Source organism: Manis javanica, chromosome 1 (genome assembly GCF_040802235.1).
Source record: "Manis javanica isolate MJ-LG chromosome 1, MJ_LKY, whole genome shotgun sequence".
Lineage (NCBI taxonomy): Eukaryota > Metazoa > Chordata > Mammalia > Pholidota > Manidae > Manis > Manis javanica.
The window spans coordinates 144,436,169-144,459,377 of NC_133156.1; the positions used below are offsets into that span (position 1 = coordinate 144,436,169).

At 44.1% G+C, this 23,209-nt stretch overlaps 1 protein-coding gene across 4 annotated transcripts in view; it reads left to right on the forward strand.

Annotated features, from left to right (window-relative positions):
* The window catches only part of SEMA5A (semaphorin 5A), a 439,431-nt gene extending 418,913 nt beyond the window's left edge, over positions 1–20,518 (forward strand). For all 4 annotated transcript variants that reach the window (XM_037024956.2, XM_037024967.2, XM_073237934.1 and 1 more), the window contains 5 exons: positions 2,431–2,601; positions 4,146–4,301; positions 5,674–5,721; positions 10,157–10,368; positions 13,049–20,518. In XM_037024956.2, coding sequence (XP_036880851.2) covers positions 2,431–2,601; positions 4,146–4,301; positions 5,674–5,721; positions 10,157–10,368; positions 13,049–13,168 — 707 coding nt within the window. In that variant the 3' untranslated portion in view covers positions 13,169–20,518. The remainder of the gene's footprint in view (positions 1–2,430; positions 2,602–4,145; positions 4,302–5,673; positions 5,722–10,156; positions 10,369–13,048) is intronic.
* Positions 20,519–23,209: the final 2,691 nt, after the last annotated feature.

Here is a 23,209-nt window from a genome sequence, read left to right on the forward strand (position 1 = left end):
TGCTTCTGTGGCTTGACTATTTTAGATTCCCCATGTGAGAAATGGATCATGCCATATTTGTCTTTCTGTGGCTGACTTATTTCACGACCATACTACATACTATTCGCCAAGCTTGTCCATGTTGTAGCATCTGGAAGGATCTCCTTTTTTAACTAATGATATTCCAGTGTGTGTGGGCATTTCTCTCTCTCTCTCTCTCTCTCTCTCTCTCTATATATATATATATATATATATATATATATGCCATGTTTTCTTGATCCATTCATCTGCCAGTGAACATTTAAGTTACTTCCATATCTTGGCTTTGTGAATAATGCTGCAGTGAACATGGGAGCACAGAGACCTTTTCAAGATCCCGATTTAAATTCATTTGGATCCGTATACCCAGCAGTGGGATTGCTAGGACATATGGTGGTTCTGTTCTGAATTTTTTTTAGGAAAGTTCATACTGATTTTCCCAGCAGCTACACCATTTTACATTTGCACCAGCAGCATGTAAGGGTTCCCGTTTCTCCAGCTCCTCACCAACACTGTTACTATTGTTATCTGTTATTGGGGTTTTTTTTAATGTAATACGCATCCTAACAGGTGCACGGTAATATCTCACTGTGCTTTTGAATTTCATTTCCATGATAATTAGTGATGTTGAGGGTCTTTTCATACCTGTTGGCCATGATCTGTAGGTTCACCGTGCAATTCAAAAGTGAAGGATCCTTGGATCACATAGTTAGTTCTGTGCCAGGCTCCCATGGCATCTAAGTGAGGCATGAGACCCTATTGAGCCCAAACACCTTGTATACATTCAGACACCCAGGCTCTATGACACTTGCTTTTCTAAGGCACAGTGACTTGTCTGTATCTCAGTGGGAGTGTGCAAGCACATGCATTGGACACCAAGCTTCAGCACAGTTATAGACAGAAAACCTACCAGCAAGCAACCCCCAAATCCCACCAAAAGGAGAGATGGGAGAGGGTTTTTGAAAAGTCTATAGTTGTAGGCAAATATGAGCCTGCCTTCTTTTGCTGCTGTAACAACCCATGTCAGATATCTGGCTGGCTGTCCCTTAATTTCTCGTATGTCTTACTGCCTATTAGGGAAAATATTGTTGAATTCTTGAAGTTTGTACAAACTACTAAATCATGAAATTACAATTTAGGTCACAAATTTACTCAGATACTGGGTTCAAATACTTGTTTTTACTTTTGGCAAATAAAAACATCATCGTAAACATATGTAGGGTTTCTGCTCATGTTTCTCAAAAATGCTTTCTTTTTATCATTGCTTATATCAAAAGAAAACATGACCCCTTGAAGATGTATTAAATCATGATGGTTACGTTAAGTGATTCATTCTTGTCGGAACAATCTTGTGCCCTGGATGATTTGGGCATTTCCCTTCCTGGTTGCTTCTGTTTTCTCTTTATGTAGGATCTGGAGAAAATAAACTATGACACTATCAACATACAGTAATAGCTTTTTAGTTTAGGTAGCCATGGTTATGATTGTTTTTTGCCTCCCTAATCAAAGTGGAATATGATCTTGACAAAATCCTGCAGCTTTCCTCTAGGACTCAGCAAAGGGGTGGGCTAGCAGGAGGGAGGCTCACTCAGGAGTTAGATAAATAGCAGGTGGTATCTTACCATACCACAGACCGAAGCCCACATGAGGTTTAAGTCTTAGCAGTGTCATTAACACAGAGTGGAACACTGAGCTCTCTCCCAGGTCTGGGTGGGCCGGCTGACTCCAGCATCCAGGGGGCCTGTCTGTTGTGTCAGGAGCCCAGGCTGGAGGAAACAGGGGAAATGCTCTTGCCTGCAAGCAGTCATGGAAACCGTCGGTCAGGGAGCCAATTCAGCCAAATGTTCACATTATAAAACTCACCTTCGTGTTCAACCTGAAGGCTGGCTGCAGATGCTGGGCTCCTTGCTTTCATCTGTCCCATAAACTTGCTGTCGATGCTGCACCTGTGTAGTTTGTTTATCTTTGTGGCATCCTTCACATTCCTCCTCGTAGGACCTGTTAGCTCTCGTCTGTCCCACTGTTATGGAGCAAATCCTAATCCAGTCAGTAAGGACGGCTGTGCCTGGATCTACTTACCCCAGGCTCTGAGGCTCACCTGGCCAGCTAGACTGTGTAGTTAGCAAAGGTGAATGCTGGCTGGGGCTTCACATGAACCCTGGAGTGTGATCTATGGGCATTCCTGGGATTTTGTGTTGCATACAGTGCACTCCTTGGTCACCTGCATGCATACGTGTTATACGTTTAGAAATAGTTCCTGAAAAAAACAGATGAGAGGAGCTGGAAAAGCATAGGGAGGAAGATACAAAACTGGTTCCCACCCCAGATGGAGGACCCCAGACACCCTCTGTAGGCACATCTGACCCATCAGACTTGGATCTCAGAGTGCTGTGGTTCTGTGTCCCTTTCCAGTGGATGGCATGTGGTCCTGCTGGTCGCCCTGGTCAAAATGCTCGGCAACATGTGGTGGTGGGCACTACATGAGGACCCGCTCCTGCACGAACCCAGCCCCGGCCTACGGAGGAGACATCTGCCTCGGGCTGCACACCGAAGAGGCGCTCTGCAGCACGCAGCCCTGTCCCGGTGAGTGGCGGCCCGCCTCATGCGCCGCCCGCCTCTGGGACAAACTCAGCTCTTTCCTGGGCTTAGAGATCATGAGACTAATGATGCCATGCCACAATTAGTACTGGAAGAGGGGAACACATCAGTCTCTCACTGTTACCCCCAAAGTGACAAAATAATACACTGTTCTACAAAAGTGTCATTTTCACCAAGCCATAGCTTCAGAGCAAGTTACAGAAACACAGCATGAAAACATTTCACCCGGTAATGGAACCTGATATGTTGTTGACAGTCAGGGTGGGAAGCAAGAGAGCCCTGTGAAGTCACTTCAGAGCCCTCGGCCTCGTGACAGGGTGTGCGGGATGCGAACCCCAGGCTGGCTGGCCCAGGGGCGGGTGGATGCCTGCAGAGCCTTCTCCACCCAGGAATTAGACTCATGTTTTGAAAGGTAGGGACCACTTGGAAAGAAAAGGGGACATCCTTTTCTGAGTCTCACTTTGATATTAATAACCTATACTTTTTGAACTTGCTCCTGGCAGATCTTTCCAGAAGGTTCCATTTATATTGAAAAGTGCCTAAAAACCAGATTCTTAGTTATTCCAAAAATTGGCACTTCACATATTTCTAGGAGAAACTCTGCCCTTTACAATGGATCAAGGCATCAAGTTTGATTTCCAAATGTTCCCTGTACTGCAAAGGTGATGCTTAAATTTAAAAAGAGGAAAATAGCAAACTGCATAGAAAAATATATTTTTATATTGATTAATATTTCATAAGTAATATTGAGAATTCATTTCTTAACTTCCTTCCTTAGATTGTGAGTGGTATTCCTCTCTTTTCACACATCTGTAGATCTGGGTGAATTTAACAAATCCTAGTAACTCTAACACTTGGGAGTGAAGTGACTTTTCATGGCTCATTTTTTGGCCTTAACCCAAGACATGTGCATCGATCTTCGGCCCTTCGGTGACGGTAATGCGGGGTAAAATGAATTCTCCCTCAAGTACAGCCTGACGTTGGAGTATTGACTGCAGAATTGTTTTCATAACTGAAGAGAAAGTGCTTATAGTATCTTGAAATCCCTTTCACCAGCTGGGGCTTTCTTAACACACTGTCATTCCTCTTGCCTGAGCTCCGAAGCCTCAAGGAATTTCTCAGGAAAGTGTTGAAGGGCTGCTCTTCACAGCAGAGCATTTGCCTGTAGGAAATGATCTCTGCCCTGATGATTTTAGTCTCCCCACCAATGGTCTGTGCATGACTGGACCTCATGGATTAGCTTGTTGAGTGCCTAATGCAATTATGTTGGATCATTTCAATAATGTGGGGTTTAGAAAATGTATTTTAAACACATTGTTTCTGATCAAAGATACATGAGTTCTTTTATTCATGCTTGCCTAGAATTTATTTACTGGACTGATCAGAAGATATGAGTCCATCTCACTTACACACAGACCGATTAGGAACATAACAGGAGAATGTAAAGCTACGCATGTAACCCAATGGTGTTTCGAGGTTTGTCAATCTTAGTAAGTCCAGCCGCCTCACCTCCCCTTTTGTCACTGCAGAGAGCTGGTCAGAGTGGTCCGACTGGTCTGAGTGTGATGCGTCTGGAGTCCAGGTCCGCACCCGCCAGTGCATCCTGCTGTTCCCCGTGGGTAGCCAGTGTTCTGGAAATGCCACGGAGAGCCGGCCATGTGTTTTTGATTCCAATTTCATCCCAGGTAAGTGCAGAGATGCTTCCAGTGTGAACACAATCATTTCCAATGTTTAGAGAGGAAATCAGTCACCTCTGGGAATTTAATCCGCTCTTGGAGTTCCTGTTGGGTGAAACGGATTTGATTCTATCAACCCCTGTGGTTTCCAGGTGATCAAGGCGTAGATATGCAGACAACTGCGGGTTTAGACTTTGAATTTAAGCTGTGAGTTTTAAGATTTTTGTTGAAGCACGATGTCTTCTTCAGTTTATTGACTGTAACCCAGAAGATTTTGCTCAAAAAATGAGAATAGGTTATTTGGTTATTTTAATATTAGGCTAAGTGCCTTGATAATGCCATGTGTGTGTTTGCACAGAGAAAAAGGGCCATTGTTTTCTTGCAACCATAATCTACTTCTGCAGACGGACACCTGTCATTGTTCTCATCTTGGAGATAAGGATGAGGTTGGCTGGCCCTTCTGCCATAAACTCTTCCAGGTGAAATCGGTGCTTAGCTATTCGTGATAGCTAGCCATCTGTCACATGCTCACTGGAGGCATGGTCCTGGACACTTGGAAATCATTTCACACATGCCCACTGTGTGTCTTAGGACTGTAACATGGACCAAAGCAGAGAACAACCTCTTACAAAGTAAATAATAGGTAACTTTGTTTTCTTCCATTTACAGAAAGGATAGTAATTGTTTAGAGAAAATTTTTAGCTGTAGCCATATCAGTCACCTCAATCACAAGCAGTATAGAATAGCAAGACTGCTTGTTGTTTTCCTTTTTAACCATAAACACTATTTTAAATCCTTGTTTTCTAGTGCAAAACTAACACAGGAGAGAATAACATTTCTGGGCTCCTAAAATGGTGTTTGATTCCTGCAGGTTGAAATATTTGAGTGGCTATCTCCTTTCCATGGTATCCTGGTGTGGGTGCTGTGAGGCAAGGCAAAGACCCTGAAACAGGCTCTGCATAGGGACTTGGTCGCAGTTGGTTTCGTTTATTTGAGTGCTGATGGGTCTTGCCCTCTGTAGGGCAGGTGACAACAGTGGCTTTGATGAAACAAAAGATCTGAGGCAGGGACACACCAGGCAAGCACTGTGGGGGCCCATAGCTGGCAGAGTACTTTGTAACAGAAAACCAGTACATTCTCTGGCTTTATTTTGAAGCTATTGCCCAAGGGACCCTAGCATGTCCTTCCTGTGGTGGTGAACCTCACCCTTTCCCATCCAAGGTGATCCACACCAAACATGTCTCAGGTTGGTGAAAACAAAGAAACAAGTATAATTTTTTAAACAATCAGGCTTTTGGAACTTCTCGCATAAAATCACTAATAATGTGATTCTCCTTCTCAATACCCTTTGCCCATTGTGATTGGATTTTTGTTTTTCCAGAAGTATCTGTGGCGAGATCCAGTAGCGTAGAAGAGAAAAGGTGTGGAGGTAAATTCTTCTTTTTAACTTATTTCTAATTGATTTCTGATGTTTTCCAGGAATTTCTGTTCTCATGTTTCATAAAATATTTTTGCTACTGGCCAAGGAAAAAAGACTGGGAAAACCCCAGATCTGAGCACCTTATACTTTGCTGTATAAGTGCGAGCAGCTGATAGTTGGCATCTGGATCAGTGGTTCCCAGGTGGGGTCTGTAGCCTAGGATCGTCAGCGTCACCGAGGACTTGACATAAATGCAGATTTTCTGGTCCCACCTCAATCTACAAAATCAGAACCCTCTGAGTGGAGCACAGTGCCCCGTGGTTTAATAAGCCATTCAGGTGATCCTGGTGGATGCTAGGCTTTATGAATCAGTGAACTCGATATTAGCTAAAGTTTGATTTCTCATGACCAAAATAGAAACCACGCATTTTGTTCATTTGGGGCATAAGGTTAACCTTATATCTCTTGAGGTGTTTTTCAAACTTCCTGGAACCCAGAATGACAAAAATCACATTCTTTGGTTCAATTCCATGATACATTTGGGCTTTTGCATCTATGTCTACCATGTCTGGGTGGGAGAGCTGACTGACTGTCTATTGATCAAAGCCAGGCCCCTGTCCACCTTTGGTAATCAGAGTCAGTATCTACACTGGGACCTGATCTTCAGATATGCAGCTAGTTACCAATAAGTAGCCATAATCTGTTCCTCCAAGGGAGTGTCAGCTCAGCGTTTGGCTTTGGTCTTTGTTTTATTTAGATAGAATCTGGAGCTTCCTAAGTATATTTTAGAAAGGTGTTTACCATTATTAACCACATTAAGAATTCATTGTCTGTTAAATTCTATCTGTTTAGTCAGCCTGCTGAGAATCCATTCATTCAATGATCTGTGCCCAGCTCCCACTCAGTGCCAGCTCTGTGAGGGCTTTGAGCTCACAGTGGGGCCTCAATAGGCTCAGCCCTTCTGGAACAAATGGTCATATCTTAAGAAATCCCAGTGCCTGACCAGCCCAGTGTCTGCTGCCTGACCTAGGCCAGATCACTGAGTTCACACACTGTCAGTGGCTTGCTTGGGATCCAGCTACAAAATAAATATATGCCATTCACATAAAAATAATCATAGCCATTAGTATCCCTTAATGGTTCTAGATCAGTCACTATGTGCCTGACACTGTATTAATGACAAGAATTATCTTATTTGATTCTGACAAAGAACCTTCACACAGTGTCATAGCCCACAGTCCTTTGTCTAAGATCCTTGGAGAGGGAGAAGGGTTTATAATTCAGCATTTTTCAGATTCTGGGTTTTATAAGACACCCCTGCAGGGCCTAAGGCCGCACTCTGTCACCAGTCTCTTTGATGCTTCCATGAAATGTGGGCACAGTAAAGAAGCTAATGTTCCTCCTGGCAGTTCTGGTTGGTTTTTGCAGCAAAATGGGTCAGGTTTTGCTGCCAGGTGAGTTAGGAAAAGTATCAGTTTTCAGAGATTTTGGTCTGGGGAATTGTAGAAAAAAGATAGCAGCCACACACTGTTCTCTGTATTTTATAAACAGGGGTGGTGAGTGTCAGAGAGATGGGTCATGGCAGAGTTCACACAGGCAGGGAGCCGTAGAGCTGGAGTTTGGCCCCAGGCTGTGGGGTCCAAGTGTGAGCTTTAAGCCCACAGCATCACAGAAAAGGACCTGCAGTGAACAGCATGGTGTCCCCTGGGGAGCACTGTGCCTCAGAGGCTGGGGCCACAGCAGCCCTGCACAGAGGCACCCACAGACAACACCAACGGTCCAGGGATGGCTGCTGCCCTCAGTGGCAGTGTAGGTCAAGAGCAAAGCAGAGTTTGTAGGGAGTGAACCCATCCTAAGGGGGGCTATGATGGAACCTGAGGTCAACCAGCTGATGCCTCCAGCAAGTTGACTGGCTCTCTATGCCTCCCAGAGGTTCAAACACGGTTTCCCAACTGAACCTCTCTGGGTTAGCATATGGAAGTCCTTCAGGGACTGAACACACTCAGGGGTGCAAAGTCCAATCTCACTGTGACATCTGTGTGTCTGGGCCAACTGTGTTAACTCTCTGTGCAACCCAAAATCAAGCTGTCAGATGCTATTGATAAAATCATAGATACTTTAGTTATTCCACAATATTCAGAATTGATGTTTTAGATCTTTAGACGGCTGCCATTGACACATCAGATTGGGAAGGTAGGAGGTCAAAGGGATCTGACTGTAAGGCTGATAGGTAAAAACAATTAACTAGCAAGGATATTTAGGGATATTTAGGGAGGCAATGTAGATATCTTTTTTCAGTTTGTTGAAAAATCAACAAAATTTAGTACAGAAAAACAGCTTGTGGAGTTGGTCTGTGTTCCAGCTTACTGACCAAAAACAACAGCAAAAAAAAAAAGCATACTCAAAGTGAAAAGCCATGCTAAGCAAATTCAAAAGGGATTTTAATAGGTGCTATTTTCCCGTATGCAGAAGGCTGTAGGCTGTTGAACTGTTTCAGCTTAGAGAGCTGTTTTGAGTTGCAGGAGATGCAGAGACTGTGTGCTCCTCATAAAGACGTCAGCTGGCCCCAGCCCTCCCCACACCGACCGGCAGGAATGACCCACTGGACTAACGGCAAAGTGTCTGCATGAGGAGAACATCATACAGCTTCCAGGGGTTATAGTAAAATACATTATCAGTGCAGCACAAAGTACTTTTTATCAGTACGTGGCATTGACCCTGGGCAGTCCAAACAGCTAAGTATGGAGAAATGACAATGCATCTGAAATCAGTGCTTGCTCTCCTGGCACCCAGCTTCAGTGCTGGGTGCACTTTCCCAGGTTGCTGGGGATGCTCTTGGGCTGGGAACTGTCCAGCTCTAGAGGCTGTGGACAGAATCAGAAAAGGCCTAAGATTTGTGAAGCCCTTTCGCTTTGCTAGAGCACTGACCAAATAGTCAAGAAGTAAAAAACTGAGGTGGTTGTTGGGGAGGGGTTGATATGTATGGAATGTTCTAGCAGCATGCACCTGGGTTATCCAGGCCCTGGTGTGGAAGATACAGGATACCTGAGTTAGGAATCACACGTCCTAACTCTGAAAGTCAGTGCGGGCAGGAGCACAGTGGTTACAGCCTACAGTGACCACGGGAGCAGGCAGCCTCTCCACACCGTGTCTGTCCACCTTGGAAACTGGATCTGTCTCTCAGGGCCGCAGGGCCTCAGAGCAGCAAGGGGGACACAGGGAGAAATGAGGGCATAGGGATGGATGAGAGGCACCCCACCTCCGCTGTGGATCATGGGGGAGGTGAAGGTGGCTCGGAAAGTCCTTAGCAAAAAGCAAGGGGGGTTAGAGTGCAGACACTCCAGGATCTGCAGGCAAGGGATGTACCTGCAGGTCTTCTCTCTCTGAGAGCCCTGGTGGCCTCACTCTGTGCCCCTGGGGACTCACTGTGCATCTGCAGTGGCATTTCCCAGTATTCTCTTCAGGTGCAGGATGGCTAAATGGGAAGAGCATGGTTTACAGTGTGAGCATGGTGGTGCATGGAGAGGACACTCTGGGGGAGAGCCAGTCCTCAGAAAGCACTCTGTGCAGGGGGCATGGGCCAGCAGCTCCAGGCAAGTGGTTCGGCTCAGGGTACCAACACAGCATGGGAAAAATAAGGCCATGTTCTGCTTTACCTGATTTTCACTAAGTCCGGCATCATGAGCACTGCCCAAATGTCTGTATTCCCTGAAAATGTTTTACCAACACATGATAATTACATATTTTTGTGCAATGGTTTCTCAGGCATTACCCAGATCTTGAATAAATTACCTTGATGTCTCTCAAGCCAATCCTATAGAGATATAAGTCCATGTCTGCTGATTTTGTCAGCATTTTGTGTTCATAACTCAAAGATGCTACAAAATAGGAAAAAATACATAAGAGAGGGCCAATTAATGACTATTAAAAGATCATATTTTATTCATTTGATACAGTTCCTTTATTTCTTTGGTGTGAACCATTTTCTTTATAAGCTCTCCAAAATACAGTAATTTTGAGCAGTAGTTGGAGCAGTAAATACATTCTCATTTTGTTCATTCTACCAAGCCATGCTGCAAGGAGTGTGGGGAACAATGTGCCCTGGAAACCCCATCGACAGTAGATTCTGATGCATTGAAAACAAACAAGCAGATTGGACAGCCTCTAAAGAAAAAAGTGCTTCTGCTAGGGTGCTAAGGTGCTTTCTGAGAGACCTATTGTAACTCATAAGAGCACCAACTTCAAATATACTGTGCTCACTGTGGAGAAGCATCTTGGTGGCCCTGACATTTCGAAGGAAGTTCCTGGGAGTTCTTGGATTTTGGAGTGGGTACAGGGCTTTGCACTGCACTGTCTTTTTCTCTTATCATTGGAGTGCATGTGACTCTTGGTCAGCATCCTCTTTCTCAGCCAGCGTAGCTCACTTATGATGCTCTCTCCCCAGAGTTCAACATGTTCCACATGATCGCTGTGGGGTTGAGCAGCTCCATCCTGGGCTGTCTTCTCACGCTGCTCATCTATACCTACTGCCAGCGGTACCAGCAGCAATCCCACGATGCCACAGTCATCCATCCTGTCGCTCCCGCCCCTCTCAACACCAGCATAACTAACCACATCAACAAACTGGACAAGTATGACTCGGTGGAGGCCATCAAGGTATGGGATCTGCAGCGACCCCTGCAGACAGGCGTACAAAGAGCCAGGTGGTCGCTGGGGGCTGTTGGTGGAGCTCAGTGGTGGTGGTGAAAGTGACAGGGTGGGGGGCAAGGTCAAGGGTTCCCTTACAATGAAATGCCTTTTTAGCTTTGCTTTGCCTGTGAAAAGATGGCATGTCATACTGGTAATTAGGTTAACAATGGGACGTGGAAACAGCAACAGATAGCATGCTGGAAAATACTGGGTTGTTGGCCAGTGCCCAGCTCTGCCCTCACTGTGCCTTCCACACCTGGGAAGAAGGTCTTGCCAAAGAAAAGAGCCCAGGCCAAGGACTGTACATGCCAGGCAGCGCTATGCAGACCAGAGTCCATTCACATAGGATGGCATCCCAAGAAAAATGGTTATGTTATTGTAAAGACTGTCCTCATAATTTTCAAACATAATGAAGGTTCTTCAGCTTGGTGTGATGTAGAAATGCTGTGCAACTGGGGTGGGGTGATTTTGTTAAATATTCCCAGTGGGTGATTAATCCAGGGTTTGACCCAGGAATTTACAATAAATGGTCTAAATTTAAGGAATTTAGACTTCCTCATTCTAAGGAAGTCTCTTCACTCTAAGGAAGAAGGGGTAGGGCGGGTATCGGCTTTGGATCTGGCATACCTGGGCTCAGGAATCATGTACCAGCTGGGTAAATATATGCCGGTTATTCACACAAAGCTTCCGTTTTTGAACCTCAGTTTCTTAGTTTTAAAATGGGACTAACAGTATGTGCTCCCATATTGTTATGAGATTTAAATGGGCTACTGACATACAGGAGGTTAGGATGCAGCTGGAAAGATATCAAGGGCTCTCATCTCCTTCATCCAACCTTCCCCATCACCCATAGGAATGAGGAAATTCTCACAAGCAGGTTGCCTAAATTTTGGTATTCCTATTCAGTTGGTGGTTAATGTTCCTAGGGAATATTTTGAAGCTCTCTCTGCTATTATGGTTTCCTTTAAAATTTCATGTCCTTCCCATGTGGGACTATGGGAAATCTTCAGCCCTTACAACGTCAGGTGGTTGGAAAGCCTTTGCTGTTTCCCCACCTGCCATGAGGCCCCCCTTCTCTACCGCTTGCAGAGAGCCAGAGCCAGTCGACTTCTACCCAGGGACCCTGCTTACCCCGGATCCAGGATCCATCAGCACCTTAGCTAATTACACCCTGGAGTCAGGCAATGAAACCCAGGAAATAATAACTGGCCCCTCACAACCTCAGAATTCAGCTCCTGGAATATGAGAAGAAACCTGATCTCCTCTATGAGCCAGAACCTTCCAGACAAACAGGTTTCCAGGATCCGAGAATGGGGCTCCTCTACATGTGATTCCAACCTGTCAACTTATTTGCGGTCACTGTTACTTCCAGCAACTGAAGAGAGGTTAGCTGAGCTTCTAGTCTCCTGTAAGATCTAGTAGCCACTTAAGACAATCAAGACATTCTGCTGCTCTAGAAACAAAGGATGGCAGCCTTGTCCCTGAGTAATCCTTCTAGAACTTTCTTCAGATACCTTGCCCAGACCAGTCCTGGACAATTGGCTTCTTCATGCCATCCTAATCTCTGTTTTGGTCCTATCGGTATTTACTCTCGACCTGGGATATTTAGCACTTTTAAAGTGCAGGTGGCTTTAACAGCTGTTCATAGGAAAGGGCATCTATGGCAGAAATGGGTGCAGCCATCTGTCTTGGGGCCCAAATCTGGTGTGTTGAGTTAAGAAGTTGCAGACTATGACCTGCTGAGTGAGGGGCACAAGGCTGCACATAGGGTGGCCTGGAGCTCCTTCTGTTTCCCAGCTCCCGCTTGGGAGAAGTGACACCCCCAGAGTCATTTTGATTGAAGGCAAAGTTACAGTGCACCCACACAAGGGAAGTAGAGTCACAGGCTTATTATTTGTGGATCCTAGCAATGGTAAAGGCGGGCACAGTAAGCCAGGGGGATGGCAATGCGGTGTCCCAGGCCGCAGGGAACAGGAGACGAAGCAGGGGAGCAGCACTTCATGCTTAAAGGGCAGTTGGGGTGGAGATTGCTGCCTTCACACAGGTTCAGTGTGAGTATTCATTTACAAAGGTGCCCTGGGAAAGCAAAGCAGGACCTTGTGGTGGGAACCCTAGGGTCGTGTCCTTAGGTAAGTGCCTAGGCTCTGGTGTGAGCAGGGTTGTCACTATGATGCCAGACACCACTCAGAATAGCTGTTTTCCCATCACAAAGTCACCTTGTAACAAGTGCAGAAAGTAAGAAATAAAGGCATTTGAAATTTCATGCATTTACTTAAAATAAGTTCTTTCAAAATCTCTCACCAGTGTGGCAATCCATTAGGTAATCAGAAAGCTGCCTAAATCTCTACTCAGTTATACATGATAACATTGAAACTGTTGATTTGAAATCACTGGAGTTTCAGATTTCCTGGAGGTTTAAATTTATCAAAATCTATTTATCAAAACCTGCCAGCCTCTTTCTAGTGATGAGGCAAGTCCTCAGGAAGTCAAAAAATGTGCAGGAGCAAGCGAGAAAACATATTTTAAAATAATGGAATCTTCGGAGAGAGCTCAAATTCAATAACTGTCATCTCCTAATTATGCTCTCTTTCTGAAATATTGCTTACTGAGTATTCTTAATTTTTTTATTTCCTTTTCTTTTTTGTAGGCATTTAACAAAAACAACTTGATCCTAGAGGAAAGAAACAAATATTTCAACCCGCATCTCACTGGGAAGACCTACTCTAACGCCTATTTCACAGATCTCAATAATTATGATGAGTACTAATAGCTCTTACAATTTTGGCTTCTTGTAATGCCCCAAGGCCTGTGCCCCATGACTGCCCATGTTTCTGAGACTTCAGAGGTGAAGTTTGGATACATTTCAAGTGCATTTCAAGCCACCAGTGTCCCATTGCTGCCAAAAGTAGACATCCTTAAAGGCAACAAAAATCTAAATATGATGTCATGAAAATCTGGTCTACAATACTTGCTCATTGTTGAGTGAGCCAAGGTGTGCAGCTTTTGGTTATTGTGTTCAGTCCATTTTTCTAACAAGTCAGTTGTTTTCTTGAGCTTTTTAATAAATGTACCACCCACCCAGGCAGGAGTCATTAGAAATGTGAATGTCTTCCTGCTCTTGACCATAAATCTTCATGATGTTTTAATTCAAGAAAAGAGACTCTTCAAGAGCCTCCACAAGGAGTGCTTAGGTCCACAGTATTTGATGAAATGAAGAATATGAATGTGGCCCTGCAGCCATTCACCATGGATCTCCCATCTTCCCAATCTGGATACTGTGGAATTCTTGGAAGCAATTTGGGGTTTAGACTTGGAATAATTCTTGCTGGGGAAGCCCAGGGATTCAGCCTGTCTTGCGTCTGCAGCAGTAGTGGTATGAGGTGTGAGACACTCCAGCCGCAGGCTTGATATACTAACTGTGTTCATCGCGGTGGAGGTGAGCTTGAAGAGCAGAGGCACAGACACAGTCAGGGGAGAAGCGTCCTGTGTGTTGTGGCACAGTTAGCCTTATTCTGACTCTTGGATTTCATGGCATTCCAGGTTGCTCCTTACCATGTGGGTTGGCCTGGAAGCTCCCTGTCTGGTCCATGATAACGCCCTGAAGAGCCAGTCTGTAAAATGACCACTTGTTTAGCACTCGGATAAACTCCACATCTCCTCTCTCCCATTAGAGGAAAATCTTGAATATTCATGGCACGAGTGAGGGAAAGCATTGAACATAATGGAATGTAATTGAAAACAACATTTTGTTTTGTTTTTTTACAAACATGGACTAAAAGAATGGACCTTTAATGGAAAGCAACTTTTAATTTGCTATCTCCTGTTAGAACTAATGTATGGCAGTCAGCCCCTCTGCAGAGCATTAGTGACATGTAAGGCTGGTATCTGCATCCCGCTGCTGTACATACTGGTGCTTCTGAGCACCACACTGTCGTGGCGCCTCCAGGTCAGGTGAGGAGGAGATGTTTGGTCCTGGTGCCTTTTGTTTTTCCCTCAGTGCTGCCTCTCCATCCACCCCCTCCCATCTCTCACTGCAACAGCATTTCAAGATGTACCTTGAGTAAGCAGGGGGTCTGAAAGTAACATTTTAATGATCCCTGAGCATTGATCATTGTTAAGCATTTCAGAGTGTTATAATACTCTTCGTATAGGTACTGTTCATAAGAAGAAAAAGAAAGAAACAGGATAAATTACTCATAAACAACTGATGCATAACATAAGGCAGTTGGTGGAAAAACTGCTGAAAGTAAGAACGAGATTGAAACCATTCACCTGATGCCTCGGCATTGTGTTGGAGGCCTGGGTGAACATTAAGACATGTCCTTATTGACAAATGAACCTTCAGATCTGGGAAAATATATGGTACAGGCACTGAGGAAAGTCAGATTTATTAGCATGTGTTTCTATCCTATCTAATTGAAAGAAACAACTTCAGAAAGTGGTGGGAAAAATCTTACTAATCAATGTTCGGTAATGAACATTGATGTATTCAGAATATTCTCATATACCCTAATTTGCAGAAGCTACTTTACTAAAATTAAATTTTAAATGGCAGGTGGTCTCTGGGAGGCCTGATAGATTGCAAATGAATGGTTTTCCAGATCTTTCCAGTGGGGAGTTCCTCTTAGGTCCCCTGTGTTCCCTGAATGCTATGAGGTTTTTCTGTCTGTACACACAGACTTTTAAGTCCATATTCAGGAGGTGAAGTTTAGCCAGAGTTTCCTAATAATTCTTGGGTTGGATCTTTATTGAACGCTTTGACTTGTCTCATCACTTTGCTTATAAGAAAAAATGTCCTCAATGTGTAGCACATACTAGCTGTTTTTTGACTCCCTCTCCCCAATATTTTTCTAAGCTCAAAAGGTCATTTTATTTCCCTTAGGAAAGAGGATACTAATATTTCCAGAAAGCATCAGTGGACCTGATGGGAAATGCTTTCTTAATGCATCCTAGCTGGTCTTCCATTCATCTCATGCAGTGGCTGGGGACAGTGCCCTCCCTTCGCAACAGAATTTTCACGTGGTTGATTACATGAGGGCTTTGAGATTGTCACTGCAAAGAAATCCCTCATTTTTGTTCCCTGGCCCTCTGTTCAAAGGAAAACTATTATGACTTCTCTGTATCTCTCTTCTTTCTCTCTCTCTCTCCCTTTCATTTGACAGAATTTAAGTTGATTTTGAATAATTTTAACTATAGTCTCAATATTTTAACCAGCTGTGGAGTAACTTTTGTTTTCCTGTCCCTGGAGTGTCTGCCCCCCGTGTCTGTCCTTGGCCTCCTGCTGCACGCAGGCCCACCCGTGATGCTGTCGTAGGGCTGCCTGCCCAGGTGTCCTTCGTTAGCAGCCCTCCCTTTCGCTGCATTGATGGCGGTTCTCTGTGGGGCACAGTTTAAGTTTCTGAGTAGTAACTTCTTCATTCTCTTTTTTCATTTTCCTTGCTTTCTTCCTTCTTTTTTTGGTACAAGCAGCACAAATAGAGACTAAATTTTTAAGCTGCACCCCTCTGAATCTAATGTCAAATGGCATTGATCACAATTTAGTTTCTAGGGTTATTTCTGTACCCTGTTGATGTTTGGCTGGTTTTCATGAGGAAACTGGCATTAGTCTCACATTTAAATGCTTACAGAGCGGTTCCGGGTTGCTCAGGGTCCTTCCTCTAGACTAGACTGGTCACCCTCCGATGTCAGCCCAGAGGTCACTGGCACTTTACAGGAATGAGAGGAACTGAGGGTCCCGGCTGCACACCATGTAGCCCTCCCAGAGAGCTCTTGAGGAGGGGGCTTTGGTGGGACCGAGGCTTTGTCACCCTGAGGGACGGGCCTGGCACGCCCTGGGCCGCGGGATCAGACACTGCTTCTCGGAGACCTGCAGTCACCAGCTGATTCCTCGCCGTCGCCCAGCTCGCATTGGGTGCTTTCGGTGCCTCTGACCCTGAACACTGATGTGAGGATCCCAGTGCCCCACTCCCCAGGGGCAGTTCCCTGAGCTGGTGCCTCAGATTCTGAGCAGGACTGGCCTTGGGGCTGGGATAGCCTTGTGTGGGGAGGGGTGGCAGGACTCCAGGGGAACCGTGCAGGCGCAGGAGGGCAACCCTGCATGGGGAAGCCTCTGTCTCCAGGGAGGGGCTGTCCCTGTGCCTGGGGTGAACCAGGGGTGTGCACCCACTGACTCACTGAGAAAAGAAGAGAAAAGAAGCAGAGGAGGGGAAGGGTAGGAGAAGTAGTGACCCTGAGAACATGGGGACCTGGTGGCTCCAGAGCTGAGTGCGCTACAGGCAGTCCGGCAGGTGCATGATCCACACAGTCCTCAGATCCGCACACTCTCCCAGGATCAGCAGATCCACACACAGGCCTCAGATCCGTGCACACTCTCCCAGGATCAGCCGTCTGGAGGGCAGGCAAACATGTCCTTATTTCCTATTAATCTGCAAACGGCTGATGTTCCAGGAACCAAAGTTTCAGTGCACAGTGTCTGCACTGGAGGGGGTGGGGGAGAGTGAGCCAGGTAACCTTTAGAGCTGCCAACAAGTCCCAACACAGGAGTGCATGTCCCCCAGGGACACAAAGATCAAAGGAAATCTTACTTTGAAAATATGTCAAGACTGTACCCAGCTAACCATTTTCTGTGAACACTTCCTTAAGGCACCCTGAAGGCGCAGTTGACAGTGTTAGAATTCACAAATATCCTCACCCTTCTTTATCACATCCTCCCTGCATTCAGAATAAATCATGAACATTTCCCAGCACCATCAAACCACCATCAGTGTGCTGACTTTGCCCCAAGGTTATCAACTTCCTTTAGTCCTGGGTGTCTTTCACATTCCAGGGGGCTTGTGTGTGGCATTTGTAAAGTATCTCCATTGCTTGTATCTGAATCCAGCATTTCTATCTAAAAAGATGGCCCCAAGGCACCTATGCAGAGGCACTGGCTACCAGGGGTCCATCAGATGAACTGAGTCTGTCTTAGAGAAGCCATCTACATGTGGCTGGGCTGTGCCCGAGTCCCACAGCCCACCCACCCCCAGTCAGTGGCTGTGAAGATGGGGAGTTAGAACGATAACTTTCAATCAACTCTCTGATAATTCCCTTTAAGGAGATGCAAGCTGGAGCTCACTGTTCTCATTGGCACACCCAACACATTCACAGCTTCCAATGTCTGCACTATTTCGTGGTAATTTATGCTGACTAGGTGATTTATGTTGACATGACATCGCCAAATTTGATTACTTGTGACTATCTATTATCAGACACTAGAAAGCCATCTGAACCCTTGCTTCTCCAGCCAGTGTGAAATGGGAGGACACAGAGTAACATTCAGTTTGACCTGAGAAATGCCCAGAAAGGAATGCCAAGTACCACACAGTGATTACCGTGTAAGATAAGTATTTGGAGATCAGGAACAATTATGGAATTTATTTCTGCTGTTCTCCTTGTTGAGGTCTTTAATAATAATGGATTTATAGATGCTTGGTACCTGTACAAACAGTGAACCCCAAGGCATTCATATTATCTGTTCTGATAACTTCATAAACACAGGAAAATGTTAATTATTGCTGCTTTTCTCTTTTGGAAATTGAAAAGTAATGAACAAGACACAACTTTGGACTGCTGGCAGTATTTCCAAAATGATGCTAACATACTAACTGTTTTAATGGATTTCTGCATTATATACATAATTTTTGGAGCAGATCAAAGTTTTTTTCAGTGGTCATATGTTGCATCAAAAAAAATTTAACACATGTTAAGATGCATCCAGAACGGAGACCTGTTGTCTCTTAAAAATATAGTTTATACTGCAAAGAGAGCATTATCAAAACCAAATTCAGATCCTGACACAAAGTGTACAGTTCTTAGTGAAAGCTGTCTCGTATAGTATTTGCAAAAGATCATACTAGTTTTTCCATAGAATGAATAACCTTGCTACTCATAACCAGAGTTACTATCAATTTGCATTCCAGCAAGCATCTTTTTCTATGTTGACATGATGACAGTAACTAGTCAAGGACATTTTAAAACCCGAAAGGAAAAAACAAAAGAGGAAAACCCGCTATGTCATTTCTTTAACTAACATGTTGAACAGGAAAATAACTCATTCTATCTTTCCATATTTAGTCAGAAATCTGAGGCTAGTACTTTGAACATGATCCTATTCTTTTTCAGTTTTTTGGCAACTTAATGCCAAATGGTCCAAATATTAGATGAATGGCAATTCAACATCATTCAAATGTTAGATAAATACAAGCTAGGAGCAAAATGCAGATTCTGGAAAAGCCAAACCATCCTTCCATTATGTCGCCAAGGGCAGCATTGTTAGCCACCACCTGCCCATGCAGCTAGTTTAGTTTCCTATAAGAAGTTGCCAGTGCCTTGTTTAACGTGGTGATTTATCCTTTCACCTGGATAGTATTGGTTCCAATTCAAAGCAGAGGACTGATTGGCTGTACTTTGAAGAACACATTCTCATATGCCTCTTTGAACTCAGGAATAGAGACCAAGAAGCATGTCACAGATGTGTCTTTTACCCGCCCTGGGCTGGGCGTGTGGCATAGGTAGATGCAGTGGTGTGTCCAGAGTTTAGGTTAACCCAGCCTCAGCTTTCCAGAGAGTGACATTAATTTTGCATCTTCCAAAAAATATCTTAGTGTTTGTTTTGTGGTAGGAAAATCCATGTGGTACCTATAAAAGTAGAGGTTTCTGGTAGTGTCCCTCTTCAGGCAAGTCCACAGATGGGAAAATCAGGCTGGGGACACTGGCACAGTTGTGGTGGCTGGAATGAGGACCACCTAAAATAATGCCTGCTTTTATTTTTTTTCAGTCAGTGTCAAAATTCCTCATAAGTTAACAAGGTTGTTACTCTTAATTTTGGTTAAGAAAGTTAAAGGTGGTGTGTCTACTAAAGCTGACCATTTTTCCCTTGTACCACGACTTGGCCAAAATCAAACTTCAGCTTTTGCACTTTGAAAGAAAGCACAGTGTGAACCTTTGACCCAGGCACCTACATTTACCACCCAAACTCTATGTCATCTGCAAAGAAAATGCACAGACTTGGTCCTGTGTAGGATTCCTCAAAACTGTAACAAAACTAGTGTGTTACAATATGTGACATGACTTTGTAAGGTGTTATGAAATGTTTAATGCCTCATTCTGTGTTAATATGACACTTCTGTGATACAAAATAATCTTATTTGGGATTTCTTTTTTTTTTTCATTGAGACTTCTCCAAAGCCAACTTTAGCCCATAGAAAACTTGCAAAAAGTTACCTTAAAATTAATTTTTAAAAGACAAAATATATATTAATCAAAATGGAGCTTTTAAAGAATGAGATGGCATTGCCTCTCCCTTCGTTTGAATGAGAAAATGGAGTTTTGGTGGCCCTGTTGGACTCTTTATGGATTGACAAATCTTTCTTCGCTGGGCCGTTGGGTGCCTGCACTTTTTTTTCAGTCCTTACATTCAGTTCTCTAGGTTTCATTCAAAGCCTTGTTAGAAAGGTGCAATACAGATTCCCAGGGTCTCACTCTTACCTTTTCTTCTCACTGATTCATCAGTTTTTAATGCTCACTTGACAACTGTCCAGGTTTATATCAGAAGGTTGTTTAAAGACACCCACCAGGTATACTGCTTCCAAACATCAGTTTAAGACACCAACTGTTGCAGCCTCGGCAGGGAGCTCGCTGCCTGCCACACTGGATTGCATGTGGAAGTGAGAGAAAGGGCAGGAGGGGAGTTACGCAGCAGATCAGTGGAACCCAAACCTGGTCCAGCCCCCAACCCTGAATAAAATAAACATGTAAGATAAAATTTCACAGAAGTGAAAATGTAATGTTACTCCCTGCTCTTGGCAAATCACTGACGCCTCTCCCACACCTAGGCATCGCTTCCAAGCAGTGAATTCATGGAGTGACCCTGAGCACGCTCACGGCGTGGAGATTTCCCTTTCATAGCCACTGCTCTTCACTATCTCTCTCTACCAACAATTTGGGGGACAAAATAAGAGAACCCTAACTATGTACAGTATAAATTGTATTATATTTTTTGTACTTACGTTTTATGTAAATAGTTTGTCTCATCCAATTGTATGTGAGCATTGAAATAAATCCTACCATTTAGGAAACAGTGGAGTGGCATTTTCTTGGTGTAGCCCCAGTCCCGTGTGTCCAGATGTGCCCCTTGAAGGAAAGCATCCCATAAGAGTGAGACTGTGGATGGCCCCCTGCGTACACCCCTCCCAGGCTCCTATTTACTTAGGACCTAAGACCCCTTGAGTGGTGGCCCAGACAGGACCAGCTAGCTTCATGATCATTCTGTGACGTAGCAAAGAACTTACAGAAATAATTCTATGGGCAAAAGGAAATGTGTGACAAGGAAAGCCAATTGGTTTTTAATTTACAAGGAGTTGCTATCAGGTACGATTGATGATTTATTTATTAAGTTATAATATACTCTTCTCTCCAGCATACCATATTCCATTCTTCCTTGCATAAACCAAAGTTTTTTCTGGAATGTACTGCTGACTATCAGCATGAATGCAGCTAGAAGATGCCTAACCCAGGAAAATCTGTCTATTGAATGAGAATTGTATTTCAGTATTAATGATCCCATTATTTCCCTCATGCATATATATAAATACATATATAAAAATGTACATAATTTCATACATATATAATTTTCCATTGACTAAAAGCTAAAATAATCCCATTTAATATGGCCAAAAATTATGTACTGAAGGATGTTAATAATGATTAAACCATTTTTTAACCCCAGGTATTTAAATATTAATTTTTAAAATCTGTTTTTGCCTACATGAGCTAGGCTAACTACACAAGACTTCTCTCCTCTTGGAAGATTGGATGTCCTTTGGTGCTAAAAGGGTCCCAGAAGAATCATTTCCTACAGCTTTTTGGGAAGGTCTGTTTTCTCCACATTGAGCAGGCTGACAATCGAAGCAGCACTTTTGTATTATCTGGGGAGTTTTTACAAAGTATCACACCCACCCCACTATAGACCAATTCGATTTGTAGTCTGAGTATCCATATTTTATGAAATAAAATTTAAAGCATTCTATTAAGAACCTGCATTGGCTGTTAATTTAGATAGTGAACAGCATAAAAACTATAATGTTCTTGTGGGGTTTTCTTCAGAATTCTTGTGTTTATATGACACATTCTAATGTTCAGGATTCTCAAATAATCCTCATATATCCAACTCTTTAAAATCGACTTCCTTTGTTATTAAAAAAGTAAAATTGAAATACGGTTTAAAATACCTTTTGGATTTGTTTGAGATATGTCATGTAAATTTCCTTGAGCTCAGCTTGTGAAGGATAGCGGAAGCAATTGGGTGTCTTAACTGCCCAACTGTTGCTATTTAATGTAAGAAGAAATTGTCCCTAAAATAATATCTGAAATGCTATTATTTTTCTGGAATTATATTTGGTTTATTTCTTAGAAATAGGTAAAATTTTGCTTGTAAGTCAAATACACAATGATGTCTGCAGTAGCCTTTCTCTCATTAATCTGCTTAGCGTACATCTTCCTCAGAAGCATCCGAAGCTCTCAGCTGCCTCAGCAATCACGGAACCAGAACTGAAGGCAACGAGACCCCATTTGGTAAGCATTGGTTTTCTGGGTGGTGCATTGCCCTTGAGACCAGCTACTAAAAGTGAAACAGAGGAAATAAAATCCAAAGGTAACCCTTTGTAAAATTATTCCTCATAGAATACACAGAAATCATAAGAGTTCATCTCTAGTTTGAAAACTCACTCTGAATATTTTGGAAATGAGTCTTACCACAGAACACAGAGAAAACTGCTGCGTTATGATTTTTCAACCTTAAGGTCTGGGGGCATGGTGACACAAGTGTCTGTGTGGGCCTCAGCTGGGGGGACACTTGTTCTCCAGGAGGATGGTTCCAGGGGCCATCCATCCTTAGGCTGTCAGGAGGAGTGTGAACACGGCGCTCTGTGCCGGCACAGATCTCCTCTCTTCAAGTTCCTCTACCTCAGAACTGCCCAGTCATTTCCTCTTTCCTGCCGGGAGGTGTGTGACCAAATCTCTTTGGTCACACACCTCCCGCTGGCTGGACCTCACCCTCAATGAGAAAAGATTGGTTGGTGGTGGCAGTGTGTCATTGGGAAGATAAATGGGCAGCCATGAGCAACAGCCTCTCTGGATTCGAGGCAACACCAGCCCACAGGCCCACCTTCACTGGCACCCAAGACACATGCTCCTCCTGATGCAGTGGAGTTCTGGAAAAGAGCCAGGCCCTGGGCGAGTCGGAAAAAGCTTGGGGCCAGTTCATGTGGGCAGCCAGCCGAACAGATGAAGTGAAAACAAACCAGCTAGACTCTAGGAAAATGACTGATGGTGAAACAATGTGGTTTGTCATCAGTTCAAACTGACTAGATTCAGGATGGGGAACAAAGGCAACCTATAGTTCACCCCAACCCCAAATTGTTTCCTCATTTTAGCATCCTGCAAGTCACCCCTTGGCACTGTGACAGTCCCCAGGATGACCACATTAGGGCAAAAAAGAGGGCATGGCCCACTCTCCCTCTGAAATCCCTTCCCTGTTCTGAAAAATATTTGCACCTATCCTGACAAATATCCCACCTCCTGCCTAAACTCCAGCTATGAGACCCCAACTGGAACCTCACTGTGCTGCTCACCTTTGGAGCACCCACACTCCCTCTTTGAGTATGTACTTTGACGCTATTAAACTACCCTTTGCTTGCACCTGCTCAAGCTGCTCGTGAATTCTTTTTGACTCAGAGTCAAGAACCCTCTCCGGGGTTGAGGTCTCACCTAG